The sequence below is a fragment of the Harpegnathos saltator genome, unplaced genomic scaffold, assembly GCF_003227715.2.
Source record: "Harpegnathos saltator strain DR-91 unplaced genomic scaffold, Hsal_v8.6 scaffold86, whole genome shotgun sequence".
NCBI classification, from domain to species: domain Eukaryota; kingdom Metazoa; phylum Arthropoda; class Insecta; order Hymenoptera; family Formicidae; genus Harpegnathos; species Harpegnathos saltator.
Genome location: NW_020230713.1, coordinates 1,152,622 through 1,179,169, shown reverse-complemented (window position 1 = coordinate 1,179,169; position 26,548 = coordinate 1,152,622). Strand labels below are relative to the sequence as shown.

Here is a 26,548-nt window from a genome sequence, read left to right as displayed (position 1 = left end):
GCCGAATAATTGCGACGTCCACGTCCACGACCGCGTTCGCGTTCGCGTTCACGTAAATCTTAACGAGGCCGGCTCGCCTGTGTATATGCGTTACATCGCCCGCCGCCTCCCTTCGCCAACCGCGTTCCACCCGCCTCCCCCCTCCTACCCTAGCCCCCGCTCTGCAGCATAATCGAGTATCGATCGTCGCCGCTCGCTTCTTTTTTTCTCTCTCGTTTTTTATTTTTTCTTTTTGCTCCTCTTCTTCGCTCCCCCTCCTCTCCCTTTCTCATTCTCTTCCTCTCGCGCGCCACTTCCCACCTTTTTCTCTTCTTTCATTATTACGAATTTGTAGGCTAACTGCGCTCTCCGCGTTCGCGACGACGTGCGCGGATCGCCTATGCGCGCTCGCGCCGCGGTAAATTATGCAACGATCGATCGCGGACTTCTCCACGCGGCAACGCGGACGAGAGCGTCTAATCCGAACGGCAGGGACAGTCGCTGACTTTCCCGATGACTCGGAGGAGATGTCGAGAGGGAAGAGGCGCGCGATCGCTCTCCTCTCCCCCTCCCTCCCCCTCTCTCTCTCTCTCGGTCGATGTTTCTCGCTCGGTCTTTTAATAGCTGCGACGTGGGGGTTGTGCATTACGCGTATCTTTGAATATTTCGACGATACTTCCACGTGCCTTTAATATTGCGTATAATTGGTGGGCGAAGGCCAGAGAGAACGAGAGAGAGAGAGAGAGAGAGAGAGAGAGAGAGAGAGAGAGAGAGAGAGAGAGAGAGAGAGAGAGAGAGAGAGAGAGACTCGAGGCGGTGCGCGACGTCGCAACTAGCCGCGGAATACATATTTCCGCTTCGTCCGTTGTCGAGTCGCGCGAAATCCGGAAGCGCCGGCGGCGCATTCCGCTCGGCCGTTCGTGCCGTCTTTATCCGCCGCTCATTGCCACGGAGAGGCACCGCGACCTAAACAACAATTAACTACAGTTATGAGCACACCGGATTCCGGAGAATCTGGAACGCGACTGTAAGAAGCAAAGTAAGCGGCTTTGCGCTCGCTCGCTCGCTCGCTCGCTCGTCCCGGTCTCTTCTCTATCCACCACCTCCTCTCACCCTTCTCCTCCTTCTCGTCTTCCTCCTCCTTCTTTCTCATTCTTGCCCGTCTCTCACCGTATCGCTCGCTCTTGAAGGAGTTTCGCAGTCGATTCCAGGTTGGAACGATGACGTTCGTGACGGTGGAAGGTGCGCACGGGCGCGGGATATGGAGTGGGGAGGGGAAGAGACGAGAGGAGAGGAGAGAAGATACGCGCGCACGAGAGAGGAGATCGAGCGAGGGCTGGCGACGCTGGCGGCGGTGAGGAGAAGTGTCGGCGAGAAAAATGAAGACAGCGAGAGGAGGTGAGAAAGGGGACACACAGCAAGCGCGTTACATAGAACGGTATCACACAAGCGGGGCCACACAAGAGGGGCGAAGGAAACGACGGAGCGAATGAGCATCGGGAAGGACAGATGGACGGACACACAGCGGCAGAGTTTCTCTCTTCAGGATGCGCTCGGACGTGTCACTTTCTTTGGCCGCTCCGGCGCTCCGGCGCGGCGGCTGCCTGCCTGCCTGCCTGCAATTTTGCGCAATGCAGTCTGCCGAGCACCCACCAGCTGCGGAGCGCGACGACATTGCCGCCGTCGCTCTCTCGACCTGGCCGAGCGCCGCCGTCGCCGCTCGACGGTCGATCCAGGGGAGCCCGGTGCTGGCTGGCCGGTCGCTGCGCTATCGTAAAAGTCGCTGGAAAGGTGGGAGGATTTGTTTGTAAACAGTCCGCGGTTGAGGTGAGGAGACGATCGTTATGGTGGAGGTGCCGGTCGGGCGGGAGGTGGTGGAGGAGAAGGGAGATAGAAAGGGAGGAGGTACAAGAGAGGAGGTCACGGTGGTGTCGGTGTTGGCGGTGATGGCGATGGTAGTGACGGCGGCAGCGATGGCGGCGGAGAGGAGGAAGGACGAGAGCGAGAGAGAGGAGAAGGAGCGCAGAGACTTTCTCCCTCCGAGGGGTTACGTAACCTCCGTGCGAGCTTGTCGGCCGTCTGAGCGTTGCGGGAACGACCTACTTGACCCACTGTTCCCTAAGCGCGGGGCATCGCGGACCAGGTCGCCTCGTCGGCGTCCTCGCCGTCGCCGTCACCGTCGCCGAGCGAGCGGACGAGTGCACTCGACCCGCTTGACACGCCGGAACGAACGGCCACGCGCCACGTCCGGCGCTCATTTCGTTAATTCGCGTTAATAAGAGGAGTAGGTCGCCGACGGATTCCGCGAGAGCACCGTTCTTCCCGTCTCGTTATGAGACGCGCGCCGTTAGTAGAGCGATGAGAGAGGGAGAGAAATGACCACGTGATTATCCGACAGCGATCGTTTTCCGACGATCGTGTTCGATCGTGTTGGGGCTGAAGCCGAGGAGGTATGAGCCACTCGTCTCAGCAGCTCTTCTCAAGGATGGATTTGTTCAAATCGAGAGAGAGAGAGAGAGAGAGAGAGAGAGAGAGGACGATCTGAACGTTGATCCGCGAGAGACGCGAGTACGACACCTGTCAGTCGCACGGACGAGGAGATTCCTTCTCCACCGTGGGACTCTGCGGTGAATGTTCATTCACGTTCATACCGTCGTCCCTTGCGCCTTCGTCCGCGCGATGTCTGAACTGACGAAGAAGAATCGCGCACACGTGTACGCTTGAGGTATCAGGCGCGTGAGGAAGTTAAAAATCGAAACGAGCGGCCGCGCGTCTCGAATCGCGAGGCGCGTCGCGGCCGATGAGCGGAGCGATGTTAAAAGCGCTCTGAATAGAGGAATTTTCCTCGGAGAGAATCCGCGAGAGCGGTTTACCACAATAACGTAACGATAATTTAATAATCGCTTTATCGCGATATAATGACCGCCTGCAAGATCGCAATGTAGCCGTGTTGGCTCGACTTTCCTCTCTTCGCAGCGAGATACATTACGAAGCGTATCATTACAATCGTGTTACGTGTCACTTGGCGATAATTCATCATACTCGAGAACAAACCGATGACTGACCGCCTTACGAGAGCGGGCTCTCGGCTTACCGAACGCCGGAACGAATCCCGTCTTACCGTAAATGAACGTTCATAACGGGAACTCTGTAGCGGCGCGATACAATGTGCACGGTCTTTTTCTCTATTTCCCTCTCTCCTTCCCCCCCCCCTCTCTCTCTCTCTCTCTCTCTCTCGCGCGCACGGCTCCGATTAAACGCGCACCGCCGTCACATTGAGTGCACCCATCTATCTCGCGATACGAACGCGCCGCGATCGTCGCAGCTACGTAGCCGTCTGCTCGCATTTCACGAGGAAGTCGCCGCTTGTCCAAGAGGAAAACTCGATTGTCCGACTATTTCCGGACTGACCTACTCGTCGTCGTCGTCGTCGTCGCCTACGGGCTACGCGCGTTCCCGCGAGCCGCCGGAGCTCCGGAGCTGTGTAGCGCCTTCGGCCGCGTCGAACGTCTACGAGCGCGCGCTCGCACGACCCAGACACGGCGAAATGAGTCGCGTCCGGTCTCTCCGATGCTGCGCTCCGCAAATAGACGGTCACAGTCACTAAACTTCTCGCAGCTACGCATTAGGAGATGTGTTCCGCAGCGCCATACCGCTACCGCCGCGTTGCGCTAACCCGAATATCGCCGTGACAGCCGCCGTCCGTTCGGCCGAAGCGAATTATCCGCCACGCGGCCGGCCGGCCGCCCGTCTCCCTCTCGCCCATATCTCTCTCTCTCTCTCTCTCTCTCTCCTTCTTTACCAATCTAACAATTTAATCTATGTCTCTCCCCCTCTCGCTCGGTGTTCGTTATAAATATATCGGGGACTTGAATAAGTTCTCGCTGTTTCCTGACAGATGGTGTTATCTTAGCCTTTTTACATCGGGCAATACTACAGCCAACTTCATCTGGTGAAGCTCCACCATTAGGCTCGAAGTGACAGTATATGTTATTCCGCCGAAGCGTAAACAACATATTTTTTCATAGCGTTAAACATGTCAAATTTCGTGCCAAAAAGAAAGAGTATTTTACTGCATTACTTTTTTCAAAAAAAATCTGCAGCTGAAGCACATGGAATTCTTGTGGAGACTCACGGCGACCATGCTCTGCCGGAAACAACATGCAGAGATTGGTTTAGAGACGCTTTAAAAATAATGATTTTGATGTTGAAGATAAAGAACGCTCTGGCGCACCGAAAAAGTTTGAAGACTTGGAGAATTGGAAGCATTACTCGCCGAAGACCCATGTCAGACGCAAAATGAACTTGCGGAATCATTAGGAGTTGATCACACAACAGTTGCCGAACGTTTAAAAGCATTAGGAATGATTCAGAAGCAAGGAAATTGGGTGCCGTACGAATCGAAGCCGAGAGACGTCGAACGGCGTTTGTTCACGTGTGAACAGCTGCTCCAACGGCAGAAAAGGAGAGGTTTCTTGCATCGTATCGATGAAAAGTGGATACACTACGATAACCCGAGGCGTAGAAAATCGTGGGGTGAGCCCGGCCATGCATCAACATCGACGGCAAAGCCGAATATCCATGGTTCCAAGCTCATGCTCTGTATTTGGTGGGATCAGCTGGGTGTAGTATATTATGAGCTCCTCAAACCCAACGAAACACCATCACGGGAGATCGCTATCGACTACAATTGATGCGTTTGAGCCGAGCATTGAAGGAAAAACGGCCGCGATGCGAGGAGAGACACGACAAAGTAATTTTGCAGCGCGACAACGCTCGGCCACACGTCGGGCAAAACCGGTCAAAACCTACTTGGAAACGCTCAAATGGGAAGTCCTACCCCACCCGCCGTATTCACCGGACATTGCTCCTTCCGATTACCACTTGTTCCGATCGATGACTCATGGCCTGGCTGAGCAGCACTTCCATTCTTACGAAGATGCCAGAAAATCGCTCGATTCGTGGATAACCTCAAAAGATGAGTCGTTCTTTCGACACGGTATTCGTATGCTGCCAGAAAGATGGCAGCCAGAAAGTAGCGGCTAGCTACTTGGACAATACTTTCAATGACATGTTCTTTACTAATTTCTTTAAACAAAGCATTCATTTTCACGAAAAATACAGCGAGAACTTATTCAAGTCCTCGATATATCTCCGGGGCGCGCCGGCATTCCGGGCGGCCGCGCGCGCCTTATGAAAATCAGCGTCGATATCGGAGCGCATCGGGGTGTGTTATTAAGTCGGCGATATTGTCAGCCGGTAATTATTCCCGCGCTCTCCCGCGTATATGTATCCGTTTACTCGCGTTCGCTCGCGTGCGCTCGACGCTCTCTCCCGGCGTCTCGGCGAACGGCGGAAAAATGCGCGGATAATTGCGCGCGAGACCGCGTCGCGTAAATTGAACGGCGCCTGTGCACGCAGAAAAAGGATTAGCTGAAGGAGCTAAAATATAGCTGTGGTAGTAGGATTGCCAGATTGCGAAATGACTATTTCCGGGACATTTTTTAGGCTGAAAAATAGATTGTTGGAGAATTTTAGTTAAATTCGACAGATAGAGGGGTAAGACGGTTAAGAGATGTCGTTGCTTATACTTGCAACGAATAAATGTGTGAATTAGGTACCAGCAGAGAGAAGTTTAGACATCAATCAAACAATTGACCTTCTTTTTCTTCTTTTACTACACGAATGGTTTCTCAGGTGGCACGTCAAATTTGCCGACCTTATAAATCCCAATGATCGCTCTCACATTTCTCTCTGGTACCGAATAAAAATATAAGTATTATGATTATCGAATTAATTTTGTCGAAATTCTGATTTTCCGGGACAAGAGACTCAAATTCCGGGACGCGGGACAAACTTGAAGAAATTCCGGGACAATCCCGGAAATCGAGGCCATCTGGCAACCCTATGTGATAGCTAAGATGTGTCTTCAAAATAGTGACAACTAATGTCGTTGCTGTTAAATCTAAATTAATTAGCTCTTCAAACTTATTCGTTGCTGTAAAAAATATTAGCTGCTAGAAACAGAAATGATATGTAGCTGAATCCATTATGCTACCATATTCTTCGCATTAGAACGTAATAATATTTGCGTAAGGCTAAGAATCTTAACAAAAATTATATATTCTTCGTTATTCATGCTAAGTAGTTTTAGCTGCTTTAACCGTCAATTTTGTCATGGGAGCAATGCTGTACAGAAATACTTGGTAACTTCCAGCCTTATAAGAAAAAGGCAGGTCCAAATAAAGAAAAAAGTCATATATTTTTCAAAACTCGCGATAGTTATTAAGTTATCAGTGATTGATATGGCTTTTAAATGTGGCCATTTTTAATCAGTAATAACTATTGCGACTTTTTAAACATATTATATAACTTTTTCTTTTATTTTAATCTGTTTCGACTTATTTCTTGCAGGGTCATTAGTTACCAAACATCCGTATATTGGCTGTAACACACATAGGTATATTGAAAGCGATAAAAATTACGCGTAGTTTCGTAGTAACAAAAACCACATCCATCGGCCTCGGCGGCCAACAAAAGACTCACCGTGAAAGCTATGCGCGCCGAAACCATACATATAGCAATGTCCCAGGAACAATTGCAGTCTGAACCTCGGGATTCACGCGCGCCATTATATTTACCAATAGCTGCAACTTTCTTAGCTACTCACGCCAAGGTGCGTTTTTTATTTCAAATAATAAAGTTGTACTTTGTAGTGAATATACATTTTACCTTTGATAACCAATTTTTAGCAATGACAGTAATATGACAGTTAGTCTCTCAGCTAAGTTCGAAGTAGCTACCGACATTTAGCTAATATCGCTAAATCATTTTTTTGCGTGTGTCCTCGGAGTATCCCTTTTCCTCATTTTTCCCCTCTTGCCTTTTTCCTTTTCCCTCTCACCCGCACTCTCCTCCCTCTCCCTCTCTCTCTCTCTCTCTCTCTCTCTCTCTCTCTCTCTCTCTCTCTCTCTCTCTCTCTATACCTCTGTCTCTCTATCTCTATCTAGCTGTCTGTATCCTTTTCTCTCGCACACCGCTTAATGTCTCTGCCCGTAATACCGCGGCGCGTGCACCGTGTGATTTGACTTACGACCCGGCGTCACGTACCGTGACGATTCGCGCGTCATAGATAAATACACGGAGCCGCTAACTCGCGGTTTCGGCAATTAAATGCGAGCGGCGCACGCGAGAACGCGGCGCACGGCGATGTTAACGGCTTTATTTTACAACGGCGGACGGGTATCGCGTTCTCCCGCCGCCACCTCGCGCGCGATCATGAATATTGCACGCGTCCCGAGCGAGATTATTATGCGAGGTATGCGCTCTCGCCTCTCTTTGACAAATGTCGCCGTATAAATCAACTACCGCCCGGCGGTCCTAATGGTGTTGCACATATTAATGCGTCGTCTAGATACAGTCCTGAAATATTCCATAATAATGCGCGCAATAATTCGCGGCCGGCCGCGTCGCTCGCGCGTTAACGATCTAGCAACGAAAGTAGCAAACGAGATTGGCGGAGCCGAGCCGGCCGTCCGCGCGTGTCGGAGATCGATAGGACGTCTGACCATTTCGGGACTGACCTACTGCCCTTAAGCGCTTAAGCGTCGCCTCTCCCCGATCGGGTCGCGCCTCCGCGCTGGATAATCACCGCCGGAAGGTCGAATATCTGAACGCAGTGACGCGCAGTGCGCAGTGCGCGTGGAAAAGGGACCTACCGGGAAAAACCGACTTCGTCGGTGTTGATAGCCGTTGCTTGACAACTGTCTCTGTCGTGAGACGGAGGGGAATTTAAAAGTTTACAAGCGGACGTAAACTCTCTCCAGGTGAATCACAAGTAAGTGCGTAACGCCACATCGTGCGAGAATTCGGTGGAAAATCTCCTGGCCTTCGCTTGGAAAGGCTGTGAACTCAAGTCCGAGTATCTTACGCGCGAGACAAGTTTCAAGTTACGACTCTCGACACGGACTCGAGATGTTTCTTTGAACCGGCTAACGCGTCTTCGTTACCGCGAAGCTCGGTTTTCCGGCTCGCGGCGGATGCTTGTTTCTCAGCTCTCAGCCGAGCTCGAATGGGCTGTAGGAATTTCGATGATTCCGCTAATTCTTCTTTCAGGGATCGATGATTAACACATTCGGGTCGTTAGATCTCGCGGACGAAGGTTTCCCAACCGACCGGACCGGAAGACAGCCACGCCGTCCAAAGATGCGGGATCGTTGCGAGTAATCAATTATTTCCTCGCGTGTGCAGCAGCGCGCACGTGCACGGGCGGCTACTTGAGCTAGTTTGCAACTATTTAACCCGCCGAAAATACCTGAGCTGCCCCGTTCAAGTGGGTGCAGACGACGCTCGCACGGCGCGGACGAGGAGCTCGCTTCCACAGTGACGCGCGCGCGCGCGCGCGCGAGCGAGCGATCAGTCCGGACATTCTACGTAACCGCGCGTAGACGCCAAACATCGGTAATAATATTCTCGGAATCTGTGGGTGGAATCGTGTCACGCCCCTGCGACGATTCCGAAGCCTACCCATCTGCGCGTTCGATCGCGCATTACACGACGAGGCCGACCGGGCGCGCCGATCATGCCAAAGTAAACTGCGCCGGATTTCTCGCGCGTGCACGCGCTTCGAGCCTCGCTCCGCGCCACCGCGAAAACCAGGTGCGACCCAGGCGCGATCGCGCGTACGCCCGCCGATGCAGGCCGTCGAGGCCGATAATCGCGCGAGCGCATCGTGGAAATGCGCGACACCGCGCGCGCGCGCCATGAAATACGTAACACCCGAGGCCAGAACCGTGATTTCTTTGTCGTTTCTCTCCGCGTCGCGCGTTGCCTTTCTCGTACCGCTATCAAACAACACACTCGGGGAAACCTTCGCTTCGCGGAATCTTCGCGGACGGCGGCGAGAAGTCGCACGAAGCGTCGCTCGTGCGCGCTCGACGGTCTCTACGTATCGACGCGTTGACGACTCGCTGCCGCGTCATAGTCCCCATTTATTATACTTCGACTCGAGTTTCAATCACCACAGGCAGATGAGTCAAATGGTTCGCTAAACTCGTGGCGATCAAGTCGACCGCGAAAACACTGCAGAGTTAAGCCTTGGCGGTGAAAAGTAAGGGGAGCCAAGCTTTAAAACAAAGGAAACAAGCGCGGGGAAAGTAGAAAAGCACGCGTGCAACCTACGACGCGTCACGAATTCGTCTCACTGAGTACGTTCATGTCACGTGTCAAATTTATCGTACGCAGTTTGTTTGTTTGTTTTGCGCATGAATTAATGAGATACGGCGATATTGTAGTGTACCGTATGTAGGACATCCCCGTTGGCAGTCAACGTGTCGCAAACGCAAAAACGGAGTCTCGGATTCTCGCGCGTCGCACACTCGTCGCGAAAAACGAAGCTACGGCGGGGACGACGGCAGTCGCTCTCCTGGGAAGAGACCGTCGCCTCGATGTTTCGATGTATCCTGAGCGCGCCGTCGCATCGGCATTTCTCACGATCCTCTCGCCCGCGCCGGTCCTTCCACGCTCGCGGAGCTGCTGTCCGCGCTTGTCAGACACTTCCTTTCCGCGTCGCGGCCTCCGACGCGACAATGGACGTCCTCGCCTTGACCTGGGTCAACCGTAAACGCGCCGGGATGTAATCTTTTCCGCTTGGAAAAACGTGAGATATCGCGAAGAAAGGAGAAAGAGAGAGGCGCGAGAGAGAGAGAGACACGATGTCGCGAGAGTACGACCGACGACCGCTGCGCGGCGACAATCTTAAATAACATCGCAATGACGTTCATCGCGCTCGCGTCTGATTAACACCACCAGCCAAGGACCAGCCACGTCAGTTAAAAACGTCGCGAATGTGCATATACGCCACTAGATCCGAGATCCACTATGTGCGTTCCGTCTCGTTCCGTCTCCTCGATCGCGAGGATTCTTCCCTCCGGCTAGAACGAATCGCCGCGAGCGACGACGCGCCAAAGTGTCGTTTCGGGAAGAACGGAAGTTCGCGAGCCTCGCGAAACAGGGAATCCCCCCTCCCCCCGCCCCATCGGGAATAATACGCGCAAAGAGGATTACTCTGCGAGCCGAGTAGCCGACGCCGATGCCTCTCGTCTCTGCGAGTGTGGGAGACGCCCAGGCACCTGTCGGCGACGACTCGTCTCCGACTGTACATCATCGCGTCCATCGCGTCGTCGTAGATTTCACCGACGATATCACAAATCGCCGCGTGCGCGTGCGTATGTGTGTGTGTGTGTGTGTGTACGTGTGCGCGGCTTGTCGCCGAGCGCGTTCTTCCACCGAGCGCGCGAGCGCACGCCTCTCTATTAATATCTCCTTTTATCATCGGCTATTGTTAATCGCCATTCCGCCGCCGTAAACAACCTTTCTATATTTACTTTTCCTCGTACAGGTGGCCGCGCGACGCGCCACGACGGCCGCACGCATGTGTGTGCGCCGCGTGCATTTCAGTCGCGGCGGTGCATTGTAAACAACGCCCGTGGGAGCACCGCGCGCGGTTGATTCACATTCCGCGCGAGGCGAGGCCAACGTCTAGGAGACATCAGCTAACGAGAGTGGTGTGTACCAGATTTGATGGAACTGTAATGATCAATGCGCCTTCGGGCCCGCTTCGCGCGGACAGCCCGAGAGCGCGCCGACGCTACGCCACGTGCGCGTCTTCTTCTTTCACCGCTTCTGTCTCTTTGCCCTTTCGACTTTCCGCATTGGAAGAGATACATCGGATCCTGCTCTCGGTCAACGATGTATCGGAGAGGACCGTCTCTAGTCGCCGTTGCGCGCGCGCGCGTGCGTCCGCTCATCCGTAATTGATTAATGCCACCAAAACTCAAGCTGTAATTTTAGCCGACGCGCCGCTGCCGGATCAGCGACCATTGCCGGCCGACCACGCCGAGACCTTCCGGTGCAAAATATTATTCTTATTAATAGAACTTTGACACGCTCCGGACGAAAGGTTAGAGAGAAAGAGCGAAAGACAGAGACAGACAGAGAGAGAGAGAGAGAGAGAGAGAGAGGGGGGGAAGGGGGCGAGCAGAGGAAGAGACGTTGGAGCCGCTTTCTCAACCGCAGCGGCTGTTTTATCGGATTCGACGATTCCGCGCCAGTCGAGCGATCAAACTCCTCGCCAACGGCGCTAATCCGCGCTTCATTTGTAAGAACGCGAAAGCGGACACACGCGAGCGAGGCGACGGAATTTTCTGTTTTTTTTTTTTGTTTACTACGGTGTCCGCGATCACAGCGGCTTCTTATCGCCGATGTGCAATTACTCGTCGCTCGCGTTCGTGATTAATTACATTTCAACGAGGGGTGACATTTAAATAAAGGAGTCGCGTATAATAGCATTTTAATGAGCGTGTATTCAATAACGAGTGCGCCTCGTCGACCGGTTGATTTATGTAGAGACTATTAGCGCTCGAGTAGCGGCGCTGCGGAAACGCGTGCCGATTTCTCTAATCCGCTAATCGCGCGCGATGACATAACGCGAGAACTGTCGCGCCACGCTCGGCCTTGCCCCTTTTTCCACCGTCGCCGTCTTCGTTCTCTTCGTATGCATCCAATTATCGGCGCCGCTATTATTACTGTCTTCCATCGAGTCGATTCTCCACGCGTCGCACCACGTGCCGATAACTAACGCACGAGGCCGCCGACGCCGACGCCGCCGCCGCGAGCGCGGGCACGGGCGCGTACTTCTTTCCGTCTGCCTTCTTTCCTCTGCACGCTTTTTGCCCTCCTCTCGTCCTCTCCCGATGGAACGAGAGCCAAGTCTCGCGCGCTCGCGAGAGGAAACTAAAGTCTTCTTATCGGCGACGCGCGAACGGAGACCCCGGCCGACGCGGCGCCTCGATAAAAAAGCAGCCGCTTCCCGCGAATATTGACGTTCCGCGGCGGCGCGGCGGAGTCGCGACAGCAGGCGTATCGGATAAAGGCCGGCGCGAAGAATGCACACGCCAAAGGCGGCCGGAAAAAGACCAAGGAGAAGAAGAAGAAGAAGAAGAAGAAGAAGAAGAAGAAGCGCGCCGTTTATCGGACTGCGCTCCGTCAATATCTGCTCGCGGGGAAACACAGACGGAGCAACGTAGAGAGAAAGAAAGTGATAGTAGCGCTAAATAACGCCGAGGGAAATGATACCGCATTCTCTAGGCGCAAACACGCGTTTATGTAAAGCGACGATAAATAATGCGGACAGATTATTTACAAGGATATCATACACACATACACACACGTGCACGCGCGTGGGCGAGCCCCTCCTCTGATGCTCCGCGAAGGGTGCAGGACACACACGCGGCGCGCTGTCGCTCGACAGCGAGAGAACGTATGCCGAGTAGCGAGACGCGCGAGTATAGCGCACGGCACGTCGTGACAGACGGCCACGCATTAGCGGCAAAACCCCCATAAAGCACATCGGGGCCATAAACGCGACTTCGCATCCGGATGCTCGCTCAATGTCCGCGCTTTGTGAATCTCGCCGGAAGTCGGCCAAGAATCACGAGCGTGCTCGCAAAAGACTCCAGCCAGATCGGAAGGGGCGTGCAATCGGAACTCGAGTCTCGTTGTAAATATTGATCGAGGCTGTGCAAACGCTTCCCGGAAACGGGAGCGGAATCGATAGCGCCGTGCTCGCGAAAGAGAGAGAGAGAGAGAGAGAGGAGGGGGAGGGGAGGGGAGGGGAGGCGAGAGAGACAGGCAGGCAAAGGGAGAGGACGAAAGGGGCAAGGAAGGAAAGAAGGAGGAAGAGAAAAAGAGAAAGAGATAGATAGATAGATAGATAGATAGATAGATAGAGAGAGAGAGAAAGAGCCGCTCTCCGTCGCAGCGCGAAACTTCCACGTATTCGTGCCGTGATTTGCACGGCTCTCGGCTGTGCGGACATACCTGGAATCGGCGAGCGGTCGCGAAGAAGGTGCACGCGGAAGGTGCAAACTCGTTTCGCACGTTACGCACGTCCACGCCAATCGCAGCCAGATAGCCTTCCGAGAATGAACGGCGAGGTATCGGTTGTTTTGCGAGCGCGAGCACGAGCGAGAGAGAGAGAGAGAGAGAGAGAGAGAGAGAGAGGGGGGGGAGAGAAAGTCGTCGATTTGCGCTTGCAAATCCTCCAGCTGCCACTCTCGCGTCCTCCTCAACCTCCGCGCTGAAGGACGTCTCAACATCCGTTCGCCGACATATATGTTCGACGTTAAGAGACACATTACGTTGGATCGCATTCAGAGAGTGCGATAGCAGATAGATGGCGATATCGGGTTTGAAAGCGGCACCGAAAGACGCAATTTTCATTGTCTCCCGGCGGCACGCGCGGATCAGGACTCGAGGAACGAGCGGCGACCTCGCGTCGCTTCGCGAAGGATCGGGATCGTTTCCATTTAAATCCAAGTCGCCTGCCGCGATTCTATTCGCCGCCGGCCGCCGGTAATCTGGCGCGAAAGGTCAGGCGCGCGTCGCTGCAAATTCCAGGAAGCAATGTCGAGACGAAGCGCCACGGAATTTCGTCGAACGGCGAAGTCGAAGTCCACCCACGTCCCGCGCCGAACGCCCGCCCCGCCCCGCCCCGTCCCGCCACGCGCGGCTGCGTTCCTCTTGACTTCGGGATTTCGCGATTTCGGAGGAAAGCGTGGGCGCTCGATTTTTGCCGGCGTCCGCCAGACATCGATGGAGAGAGAGAGAGAGAGAGAGAGAGAGAGAGAGGGGGGGGAAGCGACGCGCTGACATTTCACGATGCCGCGTTACATTATTGCACGCGCGCGAGTTCGGGCAGCGTACCAAGTCGTATGACTAAAGTGCGCGTGTCGGTCAATGGGTTGCCACCCGCCCGAAATATAGCGCGCGCTTCCAGGTACGGCCGCTTTTAATAGATTTCCCTTCGCCGGGGGTGGAAGAAGCCGTTCGAAGTATCTCGCCCGTTGTGTAATACGAGACCGTAGGCCGCATGACGACAACGAAGGCGACGTAACCCTTGTAATCCGTTTGTCGCGACAAACGCGTTCCCTCGCTCGAGAGGGAGTAGAAACTTTGTGGAAACAGTAGAAACTGGTTACAACGCGAAGAACGACACGGGGGATTAAGGGGAATTTGATCTTAATTTACTTTTTCGCAATGAAAGGGAGCGAGAAGCGGAGAGGAGGAGAGGAGAAGGTGGGGGTTCAGCAGTGGGAAGAAAAACGAGCGACGAAAGAGAGACGCTTAAAGAGCTTTGACATTTTTTTACGATTCAATTGAATTTGTCCGGTTTCCTTCGTTCCGCGCGGATCCGAATGGAAATGGAATTATTTCTTTTATTAATACCGCACTCTCTCTTGAGCGATATTTGTTCGGGTTCGTCGCGACGCCGCGTTCGTCGCGCGCACGACGACGTTTGTTTACTCGAGCACGTGGTGCGCGCCAAGGAGGCAGGAAGGGAGGGAGCGGAGCGAGCAATTTAATTTCTCTCGCGGTGGCCCACGTTTAGGTGAAATAAGGGTGAAACGCGTCGGGAAAATTGTAAAACTAAGCCAGCTGGCGTCGAGGACGCGACGTGGCGATAAGCGTGTCGGGTGTTATCGGCGGGAACACGCCGTCGCGTCGTCACCGGTCGAAGCGCGAGTTCGTTACGGCCGATAAAGGCCCGGTGTACGCGCGCGCGTGTGGGTGCATGTGTGTGTGTGTGTGTGTGTGTGTGTGTATGTGTGTGTGTACGGCGTGTGAACCTCGTATCCGGCGCGTTTCATTCATGGAAACGACGGCGGTGCACGCCGTCGGGCCGTCGGTATCGCGAACTCAGTGTTCCTATTTTTCGACAAAAGTTCGATATCTCGCGAACGCGCGCGCCGCCGATAACAGACGTGCGTGTAAAGTACGACGAAGCAGCCGCGTTTTTCCGGTACGACGAGCGAGTGAGACACATCGAAGTGGGGCGCGCGGATTTCGCGACACTTTTGCGCACGCCAGAGATGCGAATGAATTATGTTAATGAATTCCCCAACGAGCTTCCTCTTCTCGCGTTTGTGAGAGCCGACGAAGAGGTAAGTTCACGTCCTCGTCTCTAATTACTAAGGGGTACGTTTGCGCGCGAGAACAGGTGAGGTCGAACTGCAAAGCCTTCTCGAGCCGAAATCGGGGATTGATTTTACGATTATACGAAAATTTTTCGACATTTTCCATCTCTTTCGTTTCTCCCTATCTTCGTCGCAATTATTGTACGAAGCAAATGATTGAAGGAGAAAAGAGAAATACATTTTTCTTCGCCGCTGAGTCGATGAAAAATATCGTAAACAGACAGAAAATTAGGATTCGTAACAAAGTTCATCGCCAAGGACTGAATTTCAAACGAGGCTCGTCAATGTTCGATTCCGATGCTAAACGCTTGGCTAAACCGTTAAGTCCCAAGTCGTATCTTCTCCGCGGGTTTAACCAAATCCGAGCAACGAGAACGAATAGACGATCGACGAGCACGCGATCAAAGACAACTCATGATTCGCCGGAGCTGTCGTCCGAGTATCACCGGTACGTTCGACGATACGATGTACTCGCGATCGCGATAGTAGCGAGCGGATACCCGGTGGAGAGACGCGTTCTCGCCGATAAGAGCCCGCCAGACAAGAGCGAGGCGAGGCGCAGTTAAAGCTTCGCCCCGTGCGTCCCGTTTATCGTTATTGCATGCACGCACTAATGAACCAGCCGTTTCTGGTCTGGTTCGCGCGCGATCCTACCGCGGTAGGTCCGAAAACGCGAGAGCTCTTTTGCCCGTAATGCGTCCTACGCGCTGGTCCCGAAGCAACATCCTAATTAGGACGCAGGTGCGCGGCACTCCCCGAGACGCGAATTACGGCGCGTCGCGTCGGCGGGACGTCGGGCGTTTACGCGGGACGCCCGACTCTTTCCGCGTCGCACTCGCGCCTTATCTCGTCATGGCCGCTTATCGCATTACCCGGAAAATGCAGATAAATGTGATATAGGTATTTCTCTCGGTCCGTCGATCGATTGCTCCGTTTCAACGGACTTTGTTCCACGAGTCATGCGAGCGTGAACTTTTGTCGAACACCGAGCTCCAAGTCTTTTCATCGGTCACAACGGCGGGGGGGAGATAGAGAGAGAGAGAGAGAGAGAGAGAGAGAGATTCAGAGGAAAAGAGAGGGATAGAGATTGACGACGTGACGCAATTTACGTTTCCTTCGTTACATTACAATTTACCTCGATTTTCAACGCAAGACGGAGCGGACGTCGCGAGAAACCGCGAAGCAACGTGTTTCTCGCGAGGAAATATCCTCTTACTCAGTTTTTCCGCAGCTTCCACGAAGGAGTCTGCATTTATGCCACACGTTCCTCCGGACATTTTCCCGAACGCACGTCATCGGCGCCTTCGACGTTGCTAATTGACGATTCGCGCGAGCATGCCTCCTCCTCCTCCTCCTCCTCCTCCTCCTCCTCCTCCTTCTCCTCCTCCTCCTTCTCCTCCTCCTCCTCTCGAGAGTCGGAATTCCGCGAAACAAAAGCGTCATTCTCTCGGCATTCCACGAAAATGCGTGGTACGGCGCGAGCAATGAATAATAATCGAGTCAGTTAGTGTGTCAGTGACGATGACTCACGGATCGCGGCATCACGATGACGGGACGGCGTCCGCGCGTGGGTGCACGCCCAATTACGCGCGTGCTATAAACACGTTGGGAGTAAATAACAGTTTGATGCGTTTTCTATAGCGGCCTCGAGAATCGCGCTATGTGAGTTGAAACGCGTAGCGCGACATAGCTCGGGTGGCTCGCTCGCATTAAACGTGAGAAGAAGTCTCAGCCTGAAACTGAAATCCTTAAAAGACCTTCGCCCTTCGGCGTGACAAACGACAAATTCGATTTCAATAAACGCGCGAGTGCTGTAATTAGCGAGTCGTTTATTCTGACATTGGTCACGTCCAGCGGAAAAAGCAGCTTAATAAGCGCTTTGCGCTACCCTGCCGGCAGCTTTGCAACTGTTGTTGCAAGACTTTCTGCTAAACGACACTAGCGATTTACGTTGTTTCAACATGTTTACCAAGCGGTCGCCATTTTTTCCAGTATAGTTTTAATACGCCGGACCGTTAATAAGTATACACATCGGAAAAAACGTAAACTGCAAAGTGTCGTTTAGTCGAGAATCTTACAACAGTTGCAACGCCGTTGGCAGCACAGCGCAAAGCACTTATTAAGCTACTTTTTCTGCTGAACGTAACCATTTGCAATTTTAATTTCCGCCCCATTTGAATTTTAATTCAATGAACGTCCGCTCTTTCGCTCTCTCCCTCCCCTCCTCTCTCTCTCTCTCTCTCTCTCTCTCTCTCTCTCTCTCACCGACTCCAAATATAATATTACACGAAACGAATTACAGTCGTGTCGACTGAAGAAAAAAGAAAAAGAAAAGAGAAGAAGAAAAACGAATCAAGAGCCATGTGGAGAACGCGTATCGCGCTCATCGCTCGCTTCCGAACAACGAGAAACGCTGAAATTGGCTGACACGTTGTTTACGATGATTCACAGTGATGTTACGTTCGACGACGGCGACATTGCGCCATCGCGGCTCTCGTGAGCCCGCTAGTTTCACCGGCGAATCGCTTTTGTGGCAGCGATCTCATTCTCTCGCGCGCGGAGACACAAAGCGACTGACGGCGACGACGACGACGACGACGACGACGACGACGACGGCGACGGCGTTGGCGGCGTTTCTTTCCGCGCGACGTTTCAAGGTTTTCATCGAGACGAAAGGGGCAAGTTTATTGAGGCGAGCGTGAATTACACGAGAGTGTATCGTAGCGCCAGTCGCGCGCTGCGTCCTGCGTGTGTGCGTATGACGTTGCATAATACGCGCCGGCTATTTATGCGGATCAGGATTTACGCGTTACATAAATAGATTATCGCCGCCGCCGCCGCCGCCGCCGCCGAGAGGAACGCTCGGCGCTTTTCTTTTCGCGCGGACCAGTCGATTGTCTTCGGTCTGGCCGCGCTGCTCGGTTTGGCACCGAGCTAGCGACCGACTAGTTCTTGGTCGAGGTGGAGGAACGCGGCGGAATATGACAATCGGAGATAATTTAGCCGCGTGCTCCTTCACCGGTCTGGTTTTCGTTTTCGGAAAACTCGCGCTAATCGCATCACTTATTTCGAACGATCTCGTCGCATTACGCGGCGATGTATCTTCCTCTCTTTCTCCTCTCCCCTATCTCTCTCTCTCTCTCTTTACGAGCTATTTCTCTTGGAAAGATATTCATTTGATTTTGAAACGTTTCGCAAGTACCGTGAATTACTAGACATGAAATTTTGCATAAAACATTCGTATCCGGTGTTCGCGCTCGGCAGGATTTATTAGATGTATTAAGGAAAATTGAGAGTCACCGCCGCGCTGCGCTCTCGAGAAGCGGTCTCATCCTACGAAATGTCCATTTGTCATTTGCTTATTATGTCTATTCACATTCATATGTGTAGACTTCTGTTAAAATGAGAATTTCCGGATTGGCGCGAGGTCCCCGACGAATAAATTTTATCTCGATTTCGCTAACTGATCGAGGTATTTTCGCCCACTATACACGCGCGCGCGCGCGCGCGCACACACACACACACACACACACGTAATTTGGTGTAGACTCTATATTAGATTTGTTGATAATCCAAGAAAATACGTAATGGCAATTTTAGACGTTGGCGTGAACCGTAAGATCCAGCCGAAAATAATATCACGGCGAAATGCGAAGTTATTTTCGCGGTTTACACGGTTCAATAATAGCAGCAGTCACGCGAATGTTATTCAAAGCAAATGAACTAATGTAAAAGTAATGTCGCGCGTACTTCTCCAATTTAACTCCGTCTGTCGTGGTCCCATGCGAATCTCGGCGGAAGCCGAGGACGGGCGACGGCATTAGTCATCGGCCGGGTTAGCAGTCGCGTGTTAAAACGTACGGCCGATTCCTCGGATTTCAGAGCTTCGCGCGCGATATGACGGACACCTTTTAACTGTTCGCGGCTCGATGTCTCGGGCGTGCCTCGACGTCGCGTAAAGTCGATTCTGCGAAGCAACTTGTCAGTCATCGATAACACTCGACATGAATACATTGCTGTGAATGTGCTGCGGAACATGTATACCGCTCGGTCGGTGAAGTTGAAACGAAAGATTAAAACGCCGAAACAAATACGATCTACGCGACATCGTCGCGAGACGAGCAAATCCCCCAGACTGATCGCTTGGTGAGACAAATCGAGAACGCGGCAAAGGTTGATCCTCGAAAATCTCGACGCAGGAGATTCTCTCTCCGCGGATTTAATCTTGCTTGCTGGCGACGAGATCGCCGCTCGGGCGAGGCTCGCGCGCGCGGTTTTCGCGCTTATCACATCGTCACGATATTATCGTATCGATCCGGCACGAGATCGGTCCGGCGATGGCGGTGGAAGAGGTCACAGTCAATTAGCGGAGACAGATCTCGCGCGAGATGCAATGCCGGAGGACTCATCTCTTCCACGAACTGCCGCGGTACTATATTGGATCATTAATCCTGCCGGGCCCGCACGCAAGCCTCCTGCGCCCCGGGAAAAAGTGTGCGTGTCCCGCCTCGTTCGGGCGGGACCTCAGGTCCTCCGTGAGACGCCGAGAGGTACCGAGATTTACGAGCGCGCCGAAATCGGCCTGGCGGCAAAACAGTGGCCGCGAGAGAGACAGTGCGACGCGTTCATTCGGCTGCTCTATCGGCCAATTTGCACGTCTCTCTCTCTCTCTCATCTTCGTCACGCCTCGGTCTCTCCGCGAATAATTATTATTCCTATATCAACGTTCCCTCGCGAATGGGATTGTAGGAAGCGAGGCCAGTCGTCGTTATATTCGTGTGTCTGCGGGGAAGATCGTCGGCTGACTTGTGGAGACTGTTCTTCTTTTCTCGGCGGCGACTTGTTATCGCCGAGGAAAGAAGTGCGACCTGCCAGTCCAGCGATGATTTTCCTTTCTTCAGCGCCTCTGGACTATTCCCTACGCGGGTGGAACTTTGAGATAAAAGAGCACTCATGAGCGGTCGCCGCTCCTCTCCATTGAGAAGAGCGCTGTGTGCTCTTTATACAAATAACGAGACTCAAGCAACAACAGGAAAGCTCGACTCATTTATGAACGTGCTAATCGTCCCGAGGAAACAAACACCGCGAGAGTGACCGCGCTTTCTCTCTCTCTCCGTCGCGGACTAGTCGCTCATAAAGAGTGCTTTGGGCATCCCGCGCTGGCTGCTGGCGTGTACGAGCGATCGCGGCGCGGCGGGACCAAACGCAGTTGCACGGAGTAGTAGTAATCGCTCGGGCAAGGTGACGAAACCGATTATTTCGAGCGAATGTTCTAACGAGCGATCGTTAGCGTCGTCTGGCGCGAGCGTCGATACGTCGCTTGTCTTTGCTCGTCTCGGGAACAACGAACGCTAAGAATCTCATCAAGCAAGATACACACACGCGCGCGCGCTTTTCAGGGTAACAATTCTCGAGAGAGACGTTTGAATATATATATATATATATATATATATTCCGCAATCGACGTGATAATGGACGGGCAAACAATAGAGACGTCCCGGAATGCGGCAGCCCCGCTGGACGTTCGACGCGCCGCATATCTCTCTATTTCGAGCCTTTCCTAGACCCTGCTTTCGTCCCCCGGCCGGCTTTCCGACGCGGGTCAAGGAAACCTCGCGGGCGCGCGCGTGTGTGACCGAAGAGAGCCGCGACTTCCGGCTTGAATAAAACCGTCTACGGCTCGCGCGGGCCGCGGACGCATTTAGAAGCGCGTTGTAAACAGCCGCGCGTAAATTTAGAGAGCCCGCTAAATCCCGCTTATTGGCTACGACAGCGCTCACTTAAGGCTCTTGTTTATGAGGTCGGAGACGATTCTCCGTCACGTCGCGCGTCCTCGCGTGTTCACTCTCCGTCTTTCTTACTCTCGCCCGTGAAGCGCATCGCGTCGCGACTGTGTCCACGGGATGTCCCCGAAATTCTCTCTCTCTCTCTCTCTCTCTCTCTGTCTTACTCCGATTTGCTAAAGATCCAAATAAGCGGCGGTTGGAATTGCGGAATCGACGACGCTTCGGGACCTCGGTCGTCCAATCGCCAACGTCATCGTCGTCGTCGAGCCTCGTTCGAGTTTCGAGAGCGAGATACGAAGGCGGTTGACAAAAAGAGGGCGGCGAGCGTGCGAACCGACGCCGGCGAAAGTGAATTCCGTCTCGGGTTCGACTTTCAAAAGAGCGACGACGCACGGCTCACCTTGTGTCTCACGCACGCACGTGCGTGAGTGCGTGCGTGCGCGCGTTGCGCGATTTATTGCGCGCCATTGTCGAAAGAAATTCGCCCGGGGCGCCGAAACCGTTTCGCGCCGCGTCCGTCGATCAAACGTCCTCCGGTCTTTTTCTAATTCCTCCTCTTCCTCCCCTCCCCCCTCCCTTCCCCTCCCCCCCCTCCTTCTGTCTATCTATTTATCTATCTCTATACATTTCTTTTTTTTCTCTCCTCGTTCCTTTTCTAACGACGTTCCCGGTCAGCTGAGGGCAACGTTAAAGTCGCGCTATAGAGAGGCTATTAAACCGCCTCTAATAGTAACAGATTGGTCCACATCGCGCGGCTTTAGATTCGTATCTATCGCGTTAGCAGCGACTCGTTACCCTCGAAAATCTAACGGAACCTGTCCATCACACGACCAGATCGTTTCCCGTACGATACACGCTCGCACACACTCTCTCTCTCTCTCTCTCTCTCTCTCTCTCTCTCTCTCTCTCTCGGAGCTGGGAGAAAAGAAGGGATACACGGCGTCAAGTGCGTGCCACTAATACAAGTGGACGGTACTCTTGTAACAATAACGTTACGAATCATGTATTCGGCATTCGAGACCGCTCGATCGACGAACAGATGTGACGCTGTGTGAAATATCACAGCAGTAACTTGCGGCATGTCCTTTCCACGGCTTACAATACGCCTGGACGATTTGATTAGCGCGGCAGAGGGAAAGGGCAACGGATAAGGAGGAAATCATTAAGATCCAATCGCAAAGACCTGCGCGGCGAATATTTCCGTCCTCGCCGACCGTTCTCGCGCCGGGGAATGCGCGCCATCGCGAGGCTCCCGTTCGCTGGAAGCGAACAGTCACGGACCGATCAGCCGTCTCGAGGTGACGAAATATCGAGTTAATTCGCGCGCGCGCGGCGATGTGTTGATCGTGTCGGCGAATGAGGGATGATTCGCACGACAGCGTTGTACAGGATGATCCGGGATCGCCGCGATTCCAGCGGATGGAGATAAATAATTCCGAGACGCGGCCACAATCTTATGTGCTACACGCGGAATAAATCCCAGCGCGCGCGCGGGTGCCGCAAGTGGCTGCTGCGGTGCGCGCGAATCTCGGCGTATAGATCTTCCTGGGTGCTCGCGCGACAGAAACTCTCGCGAGAATTCCCGCGCGCCTGTAATAAATCCGCGCGCGCTCGCGCTCTCGCGGTAATGATACCGTTCGGCGGGTTTTTACGCAATTTAGAAAGCACGGCCGCGAGAGATCGACGGGCGTAAATCGACGAGAGCCTTCTACGTTAGATCGGATGCGGATGACAAAAGGTGGCCGCTGAAAGGAGCGCGGGTAGGGGCTCGCGCGCGGCGGGGAGGGGAGAGAGGAATCTGTGCGCTACGAGGGAAATCTAATATCTCTAATTTATGATGCCAATTATATACACGGGAGAGCCCGCGATGATGTCATAGCCATTATTAGTGGTGCAATTCCGCGGAATGTCGGCCGCTAAGTTATGAAACTACAGAAATCTATTCGCGCCGCGCCGCGCCGCGCCGCGCCGCGCCGCGCTACGCTCCGACGCTACGCTCCGGCGCTGTATATGGTACACTTTCTTCTGAACGCGAGATAAATATCTCCCGAGCGCGTAATTGCAGCGCTGGACTTACTCTAAAACGCGCGACCGACCGCGGCGATAATTTCGCGATAACTGGAATTTAATCCCTTCCGGCCGCGGCGGATTCAGCTGAAATAAGCGGTTGCGCGCGGGATCCGTAAATAAGCGAAACATTATCTTCAATTTGTCCGTCGATTCCCTTCCCACAGTTGTTTTAATCCCTCTTCGCGGATCCGGCCTCGCCTGTTTTCAACGCGAACGAGCAGGCTTGCAAGTCGGTTCTCCCGCTCGTTACGCCGAACATGTACAATGAGTCGAATTCGACATGCGATACTTGTGCGAAAGGCGCTATAGATCCGGCCGCCGGCCGGAGAGGCGCGTGTCCGCCAAGAAAATGTCTCGTGTGTATCACGGAGTGACGTGACCGCGATTCGCGGGATAACAAACGTAGATCCGCCTCGCCGCGCCGCGCCGCGCCTCGCAGAAATTTGCGAACAATTCCGCCGGACGTTTCGCATTCTGACTCGCGTACACGTACGAGCCGGCGGCGAGAGCGCGATTGAAATCACTGGGTCGTGAAGGGTTAACGGGCTCCATCGAAACGCGAGCAGGTGGCTTTTAATCCGCGACTTCATAAGCGGAATGTTGCCGGCGCGGCGAGAGGCGGTGATAAGCAAAGATAGACTCGCGCCGCGACCGCCGAGCGGTTCGAGAACGGCGGGAAAGCGATTAAGGCAGTTACGGCAGTTGCGAATTATCGCCTCATCGGCTGCAACTCGGGCAACTTTATTTCGCGACTCGATCCCACGACCGCCAGCACACCGTCGCTTCTCGTCCTGCCTCTCTCGCCCCCTCTTTCCCTCGCGAAAGATTCAATAGATCCCGCGAGACTGCTGCCGCGGTAATGGCGGCGGATCCGACGATGCCCCTCGGAAAAGTCAGCGGTCGGAGGACGACCTAAACGTTTAAGAACGAGATACGTATTCCGGCTGACCTGAATCTTTCTCTACCTCTCTCTCTCTCTCTCTCTCTCTCTCTCTCTCTCTCTCTCTCTCTCTCTCTCTCTCTCTCCCCCTCTCTCTCCTCCTCCGGCTTCGTCTCGCGCGCGCGTCTCCGACTCGCGTATCCTCGAGACACGGATATCGATTATTCACACAAATATTCCGCTCAGCTTCATGAAGATTCTCCGAAGAGTTTTCCTCGCGACTCCTCGAAACATAAAAGACATTACACTATCCGGCCGGTCGCTGTGAAAAGCGGTCCAAGCCGCTCACGTACACGCCCGGGTTGACCTAAATCTCCGTATCGCAAAGATACGCTTCTAATATCCGAGGATAATCGAGCTTACGACAATGAAAGAAGGGGAGACAGCAGGCAGGGATAGGAGGGGAGGGACAGGAAGGAAACGGTGAGGGAAAAAGAGGGCCGAGTCCTCCGCCACGGAGGACACTGCCAGCCGTCGTAATGCTTGACGTTTCTGAATTCCGGAGGAATTCGTGCTCGCCGGGGCGCGATGGCCAAATAGCCGTGCAACGCGATCGCACAAATTTCCCGTCAAATTTCTCGACGGACCTTTAAGCCCGGCCCGAAAATATCGCATTAATTCCCCGACATTTGTCGCCGGCTCTCTGGAGATAACGATCCGCGCGACGATTACGAGATTGCAGTATCTGGGTGGTCTCTCTCTCTCTCTCTCTCTCTCTCTCTCTTACGCGCGTTTGCCGCAATCGCGAGGCACACACACGCGCGACTGCGTATCCTGTCGTATCCTGCGAGAACAGAAGCTGCTCGAATCGTGTAAGAAGATCGATGAAGGTAGAAAGAGGAGGCAAGGGAGAGGAGGAGGAGGAGGGGGAAGGGGAATGCAGATACGACACGGTGTGCGTCGCGCGATGCGTGTGCAGCCGTAGGTGTCTGCGGCGCGCATGCAACGCGGCGGAGCAATTCTCGTAGGGCTCGCATCGGAAAATATTTTGACGAAAATATCGCGAAATTCGGTCAGCTTAAAAGTGGGACACGTTCAGTCAGTTTGAATTTCGTCCCGACCGGGGCGACAGCAGGGCGAACTCTGTTTGGCCGAGGGGGCACGGTCATCTAAAAATGATACCGGTACTTTTATTCGCGTCGCGGCGGCGCGACGGTGTGTGTATGTTGCGCGACGCGCGGTCGAATATTGATTTCCCGTCGCCGGAAGTGCAACAATTAATCGAAAAAGAAAGGAAAGAAAAAAAAGATGGAAATGACACACTGCTTTCGGCAAATACTCATTGTACCCGGAAATATAATAGGCGGGAGGGGCGGAGTGGGAGGAAAGAGCGGACAGTAGTATACGCGATCGTGTTGTTTGAATTGTAAAACGAGAAACGTCCGCATGTGTCGCGGGCGAATTCGAACGCGCACTCGTCGAAAAAGTCGGCAGATATTTCGCTCGTTCGCTCGCTCGTCGCGGCGGCCATTCATTCATTCTTTCATTTAGCCGGCATTTGTGTGTATGATTTTCAGAATAGAAAAAACCGTGCGGCCGAGTGCCAGAGTATCGTAAATCGTCCGAAAGCGTCGGCACCACTTCTACCATCGGTAAGTATATACGCATACGTCGGCGCGTTGTCGCAAAAGTAACTTAACGAGACATAAAAAGGAAAGAGCCAGACAATATCCAGGGGAAAGTATCGCTGGTCGCGTAACCACCAGCAGGCAACGGGCACTTTGACGTGCGCGGCGATAGCGCGCGAGCGTCCGCGGAAGTCGAAAGCCGAGCGCGCGCATCGTACGGCGCGAGGAGAAACGATATCGCGTCCGCGAGCCTGTTTGGCGCAATTCCTGGCGGATCGGCATTCGACTCTGAAATCCGCGCGAGCGGGGATAGTCGCGGCGACGGCGGCGGCGCGCTACCTTTGCAGAAATCCGGAGAGCCTTGCCGAGCTGTTACCGCGAGTCGCGCAAGGCCGTTTCAACGCTGGTATTCGGGCCAGCCGTTTCTCTAGAAAGGAGCACGCCGCTTACGCGACGGCGGCCGCCGCCGCCGCCGCCGCCGCCGCCGCCGCCGCCGTCGCCGCCGTCGCCGCTCGCACCGACAGAAAACAAAAACATTTCTCCGCCGTTCGCGAGTTTCTCGCACCGGAGAGCGGAGATCCTGGCGGGTTCGCGCTTGTCGATGGACAGACGGGCAGACAGATGGACGACGGATGGCCTGGTCGTTCGTGCGTCCGGGACGCGTATCTTCGTCGAGATACACGCTCTCGCACTACGCGGTATCGCGGTATCGCGCTCCACCGTAGTGGAGAGTGTGCCGGCGCGTTCTTCCCGGAAAGACAAACAAGCTCGCACACACAGAGCCGCAGCGCGAAATTCGCCTTTGCAACAATGTGCAACGCCGCGCGCTAAACAATGCCTGAGAAACTCGCGTCGAAGTATGAGCGCCCACGCTCACCGCGCGGCAAATTACTGGCATATTTAACGAAATCCGTTACGTAAGGAGATATATTGCCCGTACTTTCCAGAGAAATCCCCCCGTTCCAGCCTACGGAGTGTTCGCCGGACTCGCGCGGAGAGCCAGACCGCGCGCGTGATTCCTGTGTGTGTCGCTGGCTATCTCTCTCTCTCTCTCTCTCTCTCTCTCTCTCTCGCTCGCTCACCCTCTCACTCTGTCCCACGGGGCACGGGCACGGTACGCGCGCGTGTACGTAGTCAAAGGCCATTGTGCCACTCCAGGATTCCGACGTG

General features: G+C 53.9%; 1 protein-coding gene across 3 annotated transcripts in view; it reads left to right on the top strand.

The window, feature by feature from the left end:
* The window catches only part of Pdk1 (Phosphoinositide-dependent kinase 1), a 366,917-nt gene that overhangs the window by 251,616 nt on the left and 88,753 nt on the right, over positions 1-26,548 (top strand). Inside the window, exon 3 of one of the 3 annotated variants that reach the window (XM_025307411.1) lies at positions 25,328-25,402. The exons of the other annotated variants lie outside the window; for them this stretch is intronic. Coding sequence (XP_025163196.1) covers positions 25,328-25,402 — 75 coding nt within the window. The remainder of the gene's footprint in view (positions 1-25,327; positions 25,403-26,548) is intronic. 3 annotated transcript variants of the gene reach the window in all.